Source organism: Bidens hawaiensis, unplaced genomic scaffold (assembly GCF_021521415.1).
Source record: "Bidens hawaiensis isolate Kalapana, Puna unplaced genomic scaffold, B.hawaiensis_p1.1 tig00064146_1, whole genome shotgun sequence".
Lineage (NCBI taxonomy): Eukaryota > Viridiplantae > Streptophyta > Magnoliopsida > Asterales > Asteraceae > Bidens > Bidens hawaiensis.
The window spans coordinates 9828-18459 of record NW_027501477.1 but is presented as its reverse complement, the minus strand read 5'-3'; the positions used below and the strand labels follow the sequence as shown (position 1 = coordinate 18459).

The window sequence follows — 8632 nt, the reverse complement described above, 5'->3', positions numbered from 1 at the left end:
TCACTGAGTGTCATAATTAGGGGTGCAAACGAGCCGAGCTGCTCGTGAACTACTCGAGATCGGCTCGTTAAAAAGCTCGATCGAGCCAAGCTTCATCGAGCCCGAGCCCAAGCTCGAGCCTAAAAGTAAGCTCGTTTAATAAACAAGCCTGGGCTTCACTTATCGAGCTCGAGCCAGCTCGCGAGCCTAAACCAGCCTGTCATTTATATAATTTTTTGAAATATACATTTAATATTTATTAATTAATATATATAATGTTATGAAAAAATAAATAAATATAACTAAATAATATATATTATTTTATACATAAAGTTATAATAGAAAAAAGTATATAAAAATAATTATAATCATATAAAAATACTTTGATAAATAGTAAACGAGCCAAGCTCGAGCTTGAAAATCTACTCACAAGCCGAGCTCGAACTTTGAAAATAGAGCTCGAAACGAGTCGAGCTCGAGCTCTATGCAAGTTAAACAAGCCGAGCTCGAGCCTATTCGAGCTCGGGCTCGACTCGGCTCATTTGCACCCCTAGTCATAATTAGCGTGTCATTAAAGGTCAATTTTTTAGTAGTGACGATTTGATAAAGTCATGTGAAACATGAATTTGCAACATCATTTCAACTACAAACTGTTACATATAATTTCATTCCATAAATAAACAATTAGTTTTTTTTTATAAACAAAAAGAAAATTCAAAAAACTTAGGGTTGAGTAATGGGTCAGGCCGGGTCGGAATGGGTCAAGCCCAAACCGGACTGGCCTGGTCTGACCCGAACTAGCTTGGGACCGAGACCAACTAGAGAAACAGGACGGACAAGTCGACCATATAAGGATGGGTTGGTCAGAGATCTTCGGGTTGGTTGTGTCAAGTTGACATAATGGGTCAGGCCGAGTCGTAATAAAAGCTGCTGGGCTTCTCCGTTGAGTTGTTTGCATAGTTTTGGAATCATATGCATACATTAAGGTTTGTTAAAAATAACTCCGCAGCATGTTCAAAGAAAATCAAATATCAATATACACAAATAATTCACGGTATGAAATTAATATTCCACATTACATACATTAACTAGAATCAAACAACTCAACAATTGGTTCAAAATTAAAACAGTAACACCCTCGAACAAGATTTTCCACAAACCGATTCACACGCATGCTTATTAGCTTTTTTCCTAAATCCTAGTCGAGTTTGGTTCAGGCATTTCGGTTTTCCATCGGGTCTTAACCAAACCGGGACAGACAAATTTCACTGAAATACTAGAATTACCATTGGTAACCTCAAGTCAATTAGACCCGAGAGCCTGATTCTCTCTTACCCATAAGAGACTTATTGGAGATGCTCTTATGTATTCAACATAATGTATTTTATATCAAAACCTAAATATACGTACGCTATTTTTGTATAAATAAAATGTAATAATTGTATACAAATATGTATAGTTTTGTTTTCCTACTAGAATTTTAGATCAGTACAAAAGATTTTAGAGTCTTTGGTTCGTGTTCGTATTACCCGTAAGTAGGATTGCAGAAGTTGCTAGGCGCTGCCAGTCACTTTACTTGGCCTTGACGTGGAGTATTCGGGATTACTCGTTGAGTACTTGACAGCAAAGACCGTTTTTTTACAACACTAGGCGGTAAATATAGAATAATCTTTCAAAGTAAAGCATTTTTATTTTGATAACCATTCTCTTTCATTCTTTGAACTAAACAAGGGTAAATAGTAACTTGAAAGGTAAACGGAGCCATCAGCCATGCATTTGCTGGACTGTACATAACGGCAGTTGTGAGGTGGCCCTAACTTTCTACCGTACGTCATCAACTTGACGCCACTAAGTGGGACCACCTTTTCTAACGGCAGAATTGGTCCACCGTTAACAAAACAATTTCTCTGACAAATACATTTTCCGGCCATTTATGAACGGATAAAACAAAACAATTCACATTTAACGGACTTCCTGTGACACTGACAAATTAATTTACTCCCCTTGATGCTTTATAGTTACTTATTTTGTGTGACAGAACAAGATACAATTAGCTTGTTAATTATTAGACTTATTATTCACGACATTTGAAAAGACTAAAGTGTGATAGAACGTTTACCTTTGGATTTAGAATAGTTGTTGTGACTAAATTATAATACATTGAATCTATTTTTATTTTTGTTTTATGTTTAGAGGATTATGATAGTTTGATAGGGAAATTTGAGTATAATTGATGTAGGACGGAGAAATTAAGAAAAAATGTCTTTTAAGATTAATATAGTTTAGTTTTAAAACTTTGAGATAGTAAATCTAACCTTCTTTCATATGAAAATGTTAAAGCTCACTTGTTGAAGCTTGAAAATCTTATTTGAACAACTATGATAGTCTGATAAGGTAAAAATTAAATCTTACAAAAATTTTTCTGATTCAACTGATTATGATAGTGTTATGAAAAGCTCTTAATTATTGTTAAATCTTAAAAAATTAAAATTTATATGATACAACTGAAATTAGACGACTAATTAAACATGTGAATTGATTAAATGGACAATTCATAAGGTTTTTTACAATCAAAATAACAAAATTTGAGGATCTATGTAAGTATTGGCTCAGAACTTATGAAAAATTAAAAGGTAGCTGTTGTTATATGTTGAACACCTTTTGTTCCACTCCATTTTATCTGTACAGTGCACATGTGAATAAAAAACATCTTCAATCAAATATGTATCAAGATTCAAGATAGTGAAATGATATATATATATATATATATGCTTGTATATTCTATTTCGCAAAAGTATTAAAAGACAGGAGTTATGTTATTATTGAGTGCAACTATTTTGAGGAAGCAATTATGGATAAAGTCGTGTAGTTCTAAGATCACTCTTATCCATTAATGAAGATGGGGTACGTCTAAAGAAAGTTATGTCGTGAGTTGTAGTCTAATCATTACTTATTTTAAAAGAAAAAGACGTTATTATTGATTGATATTTAAATAACATTGACAAATTAAAATCTAATAAAGTTACACATGAACTAGTGACAACTATGTAACGACAGTCATAACAGAATAGATTAACTATGACAAATATCTTTTTAAACAATCAAAGTATTAATAGTTTATATATATTAATGTCAGCAAAAATATAAATCTACCTATTTTTAAAATTTGTACAGAAGGGTTATGGTGTTACAAAAATAATTAATATAAAACCAAGTTAAATTAGGAAAACTGCAAAAGCCAAATGCAAAAGATATTGTTTTGAGGGGTACGATATCATTTTTGTCCCAAAGATATGCTTAGAACTCTAAAAACCACAAAATAGTTGCAAAGAGAAACGACCATGATTGCATAACAATCTTGTATAACTCATTCAAAGATGTATCTAAAAGTGAATTATGTAATTCTCAAATAATTGATTTTGAATGAACATCACTCATTGTTTTATAGCTAATATATATAAAAGGATTTTTTACCGTTAACGTTTTCCTCTCTCATGCAATTATGTACAAATGCTAGATGCTAGCTTATGTGATTCTCATGATTCTTTAATTTTTTTTTATTATAGAGAAATTTTTATTAACAAAAAATGATCCAATTATAATAGAGAGATAACTAAACGGACAACAACCTGAACCGTTATCACTTTTTGAATGGCAAATTTGATCATACTGAATACAAAGTTATCGTTCTTTATATATCGTTCTTCGGCGTTGATGAGTTACTGTGCACGACCCATTGAACTCTTTCAAAAACGTAGCAGCATCGTGGGGCAAAAGACTCAAATGTATCAAAAACAAAAAAAATGAAGATGCGCTGATTTTCAACACAAGACATATCGTGCTTAGGAATTGTTTCTAATGAAAGAATAAAGGCTTGTTGATTCTTTAATTAAAACTTGTTATGCATCGAACACAACATATTATACTTTATATGATTATCTTTATAATTATAATTATTTGAATGAATTATGATAAATAGTTTGAAAATTCGTAAATTAAAATTCCGACGCTCCAAATCTTTTGATATATTAATCTTACCGACAGTTCGTACTCTTATTATATTATTTAGTCTAAAAACAAAGATGAATCATGCAAATAAAGTTAGTTAGATTAATATATATAAAAAATGCTGATTTGTAATAAACTAATGGTGTATAAACTATTATTGTTTGTACACAAATTTTGTTGTGTACAAATTATTACCAAAATTAAGTATCCAACCAATTTACTGAATTTAGGGATCATAACTTTCAGTAACTCAAAATAGAAAGGACTAAAAGTAAAACATCGTCAACCATGGTCTGTACCCTTTGACGATGGTTAACCCTCACTTGAACATAGAGAAGGAAGTTGACGATCTCCTGGAATTATTTTCAATTTATTATTATTATTATTATTATTATTATTATTATTATTATATAAATTTATTGTTAGGTTGTAGGTGAATGTGTCTTATAAATATCAAAATACAGAAGCATATATACGTATTCAGCAACCGATCACTGTGTTCTAGTTCTAGCCTTCTCTTTCGTCCACAAACTTCAATTAATTACAGTCTTCTCTCGTTCCAGTTTTGACCTTCTTGTTTTATTGTCCATCGTCAAAATCACGAGAATTGAGTAGGTTTCAAGATAACGTCGTGTGACGAAGATGAAGATAATCCATTTCAAGAATGAAGTAAAACTGTATTTCTAAATTTGGCGGGATGCTGTGAATGTTGGCAAAAGGATTGAAAGCTATATTTCTTCGGAAATTGAATGCAGAAGTAGACATATTTCATATTTGCATATGCATTATTTTATTTAACCTAGGGTTTCAAATCCACTAAAACTGAAGAAAATATCAAATTAATGGATTCTAACCGTGAGTCGTTGGAGCTGCTGCAAGAGCCGAGCATCGACACCGATAAGCTCAGCTACGAGATCTTTTCAATCCTCGAGAGAAAATTCTTATTCGGTCACGACCAACAGAAGCGTTGGATTCCTAAACCAGTTTCGCCGGAAAATTCTGTTACGTCTCCGGCGGAGGACGGCGGCGTTCCGGCGAAGAATCAGAGAGGTAAAGTCTGTGTGTTATCGATTGACGGCAGAGGAATGCGGAGTATACTCGCCGGAAAAGCTTTAGCTCACCTCGAAAACGCTTTGAAAGTAAAGTCCGGTAATCCGAACGCGAGAATCGCCGATTATATTGACGTCGCCGCCGGTACCGGCGTCGGTGGTGTGTTCACGGCGATGCTGTTCGGAAGCGAGGATCGGAAGACTCCGATATTCGAAGCGGATGACACGTGGCGGTTTTTGGCGGAGAGAAGTAACCGGTTGTATTGTACCGGCGCCGGAGGTTTATTAAAAAGGATATTTAGAGGCGGTAATAATAAAGGGTTAAGTTTAACCCATGCAACGACGTCGTTTGGAAAGATAATGAAAGAAGCTTTTGTGGTCAACGGGCAGAGTTTGACTTTAAAAGACACGTTAAAGCCGGTTTTAATCCCGTGTTACGACTTATCAAGCTCGGCTCCGTTTCTGTTCTCCCGAGCCGACGCTTTGGAGACTGACAGCTTCGATTTTCGGCTATGGGAGGTGTGTCGTGCCACGTCGGCTGAACCCGACTTGTTTGAGCCGGTTAACGTGACGTCGGTTGATGGTAAAACTAGGTGTGCGGCGGTTGGCGGCGGCTTAGCCGTGAGTAATCCAACGGCGGCGGCTATCACTCACGTGTTGCATAATAAACAAGAGTTTCCATTAGTGCGTGGGGTGGAGGACATTTTGGTACTTTCACTTGGGACCGGTCAGTCTGTAGAAGGGAATTATGATTATGACCGGGTCAAAGGGTGGAAGGCTAAAGATTGGGCTCGACCCGTGGCTCGAATCTCCGGTGATAGCTCCGCGGACATGGTTGACCATGCCGTCACAATGGCTTTCAGTCAGAATAGATGTAGCAACTATGTTCATATCCATGAATATTTTATATGGATTTTGCTAAACGTATCCTGACTTAGATTTTCTCAATATTTTTTAAAAATTTAAATAACATTGATGGTTTGGTTTAGGAGCGTCAATCATGTTGGGCTGACAGGTTGACAGGCTGAAACGTCCAACCAGAAACCAACCCATATGATTATACGTGTCAAAGATTTCGACACTAACTCGCACACACACAAATTCAGATCGATTTGAACGCGATCCATTTCTCATATTTAAAAAAAAATTGTTTAAAGACAAAAGTGACATAATTTATAGTCGCTAGAATAAATAAGCAAATATGAATATTTTTTAAAGAAAATTATTCAAAATTTTGAAAATGAATTCACAATTCTAAATCAAATGTATTTTCGAAAGAAATATGAAAAACGGAAACAAAACAGAAATAAAATTACATTTATGTAAGTTTTTTTAAATACTTTAACGGGTTAACGGCTCAACTTGTTTTATGTGAGTTAATCCTGACTCGACCTGTTTTTTTTAACAGATTGAAACCAACCCAACCATGTTTTTTAAATGAATCGTGTTATTCAACCCAAAACTTTTTTTCTGTTTATTTTATTTTTTTTGTTTCGGGTTTGGGACGCTTGCTGCCCCTAGACTCCGGTTTCTTCTTTTCTCCTATGGGTGTGCATCATGTCAATGTCATCAAAATTCTTGGAAAATACTAAACTTTTTGGAAAATATGTTTTAGGGCATGCCCAATATATTTTTGAACCGTGACGATGTGGTTACTTTATTGTTGTTTTTTTTAAATTGTTTAGTAAATTGGTATCATTTCAAAGAGTTCGTATATAAGATTATAATCCAACACATATATTTACAAACTGTGCCTACTCTTTTGAGATACGCAAATAAAACATAAAAAGCGAATACTAGCTATAATTCGACACGTAATTTGACAAACGGTTTTGTTAGTTATACACATGTTTTGTTCCAATGCAATGTGTTTTTTTTATTAATTAATTTATTTTTTATTTTTCACTTGGGGAAGGCAATTGGAATATGGTCATTTGCGCGTTGGAAATGATATGATATCATGTTTTCAGTTAAAAATCATTTAATAACATAAAAATACAATTTCAGCATTTTACCTTTTTATTTGTTTTCTAGCAATAGTGTCTTTGTATCATTCTATGTCTTGACGTTAATAAACATCCAATTGGTGTTCTTCATAAAGTAGCGTCTTCGTTTGTTGTTTTCTTGGAGATTCACGGATACATATTCCGGTTGGTGGCAAATGACAAGTAGACAATTGAAAAAACACCCATATAATTTACATTTAATATTATTATATTAACGACTTTCTACATGTGTTTGTTGTCTCCTAGGCAAACAGTTCAAGCAAGAGCCGGTTCGGACCCAATGTTGATTCGGATCCTAGTCCAAGCAATTTAAATACACTCGTAGGCGTAGCGGATGAAATGTTGAAACAAAAGAACGTTGAATCCGTGTTGTTTGGTGGCAAGAGGATTGGGGACCGCACAAATGGCGAGAAACTTGAATGGCTTGCTGAAGAACTCGTGTTGGAACATCAGAGTAGGAGTCAACGTATCGCTCCCACTGTTGCTTTTAAGCAAACCGTGTCTAAAACAACGTAAAGTGTATGCTTTCCCGAAGTAAAAAAATAATAATAGTGTTGATTCGAGCACGAGCATTTTAGAAGAATTTGTGAATTTATGTTATGTTCATGTTGTATTAGAAATTAATACCCCTATCCTCGTATTAGCTGTTAAGAGGGTGTTTTGGTAAATTACTTGTGTTCAAGTGGTCTATAGTGAGACAAGGAAGAAACTTAGTGTATGCCCCTGTTCAGTCGCTTATGTTTGAAATTTTGAACCCCCCCTTTCTCTATTTATGATTTTTTTTAAAACTAATCGAGCCCCCCCCCCCCCCCCCCCCTTCCAATCTCGACGTTTTCCTCCCTTAGTGTCTGCATTGTGTAATAGCTAAGTGAAAAAGGTTTTACTTTGAAGGTGAAGGTGGGTGAAGGTAGGGATGAGCTCGGTACCGAAAATACCGATCTCAAAAATCACAAATTTTTGGTACCGGTATTAAAGGTAAAAATTCAGAAATAACCGGTACCGTACCGACCCCAAAACTTAAAGCTTTGGTACCGATTCGGTACCGACGGTACCAAATCGGTACTGGTACTAGTATTGAATTTGCGTATCACTACCCTAGGTAAAGGTGAAGAAAGAATGAAAATTCAAAAGGGTAAAATGGTAAAGAAAAAAGTACGGCTAAGGAATGGTTTTGCCTTTCGAAGTACAAGCATTATGGCGATGAGTCTGGTGTCTATTCTATCTTTACTTTGTGTGTAGGAAAGAAACAAAAGGACTGTAGGGAAAGGTATATGAAAAGCTACTTTCTACAAGTTTGTGAGGGTTTAGTTGAATATTTGTGAAACTTTGGTGACCGCTTTGTCAAATTACTGTTGCATTTTCATTTTCCCAATTTTTTTTTCAGTTTATGGTTTTTAGTCGAAGTCCCCAAAGAAGTTGATACATTGGAAATAACGTTCTTGACTCTTTCGACTATGTGTAGTGATTTAACTAAAAGGTGAAAAACACTCTGTCACGTATGCATGAGGGGTATTACTAACATTCACATAAAAACCACGTAATGATTTAATTGACAACACAATAATTATTTTGTATTTTTTTAAAATATAA

General features: G+C 34.6%; 1 protein-coding gene across 1 annotated transcript; it reads left to right on the top strand.

The window, feature by feature from the left end:
- Positions 1-4829: 4829 nt before the first annotated feature.
- LOC143604190 (patatin-like protein 7) lies at positions 4830-7578 on the top strand. Its single transcript, XM_077080748.1, has 2 exons — positions 4830-5931; positions 7287-7578. The coding sequence occupies exons 1-2, from the start codon at positions 4830-4832 to the stop codon at positions 7556-7558; spliced, it is 1374 nt and encodes a 457-aa protein (XP_076936863.1). The 3' UTR covers positions 7559-7578.
- Positions 7579-8632: the final 1054 nt, after the last annotated feature.

What these genes read in the sequence shown, in the direction of transcription:
- LOC143604190 (XM_077080748.1), top strand. Translation starts at nt 4,830, where the DNA reads ATGGATTCTAACCGTGAGTCGTTGGAGCTGCTGCAAGAGCCGAGCATC. An exon ending in TAGCAACTATGTTCATATCC is followed by an intron (nt 5,932 to 7,286) that starts ATGAATATTTTA and finishes TTGTTGTCTCCT; the next exon opens with AGGCAAACAGTTCAAGCAAG.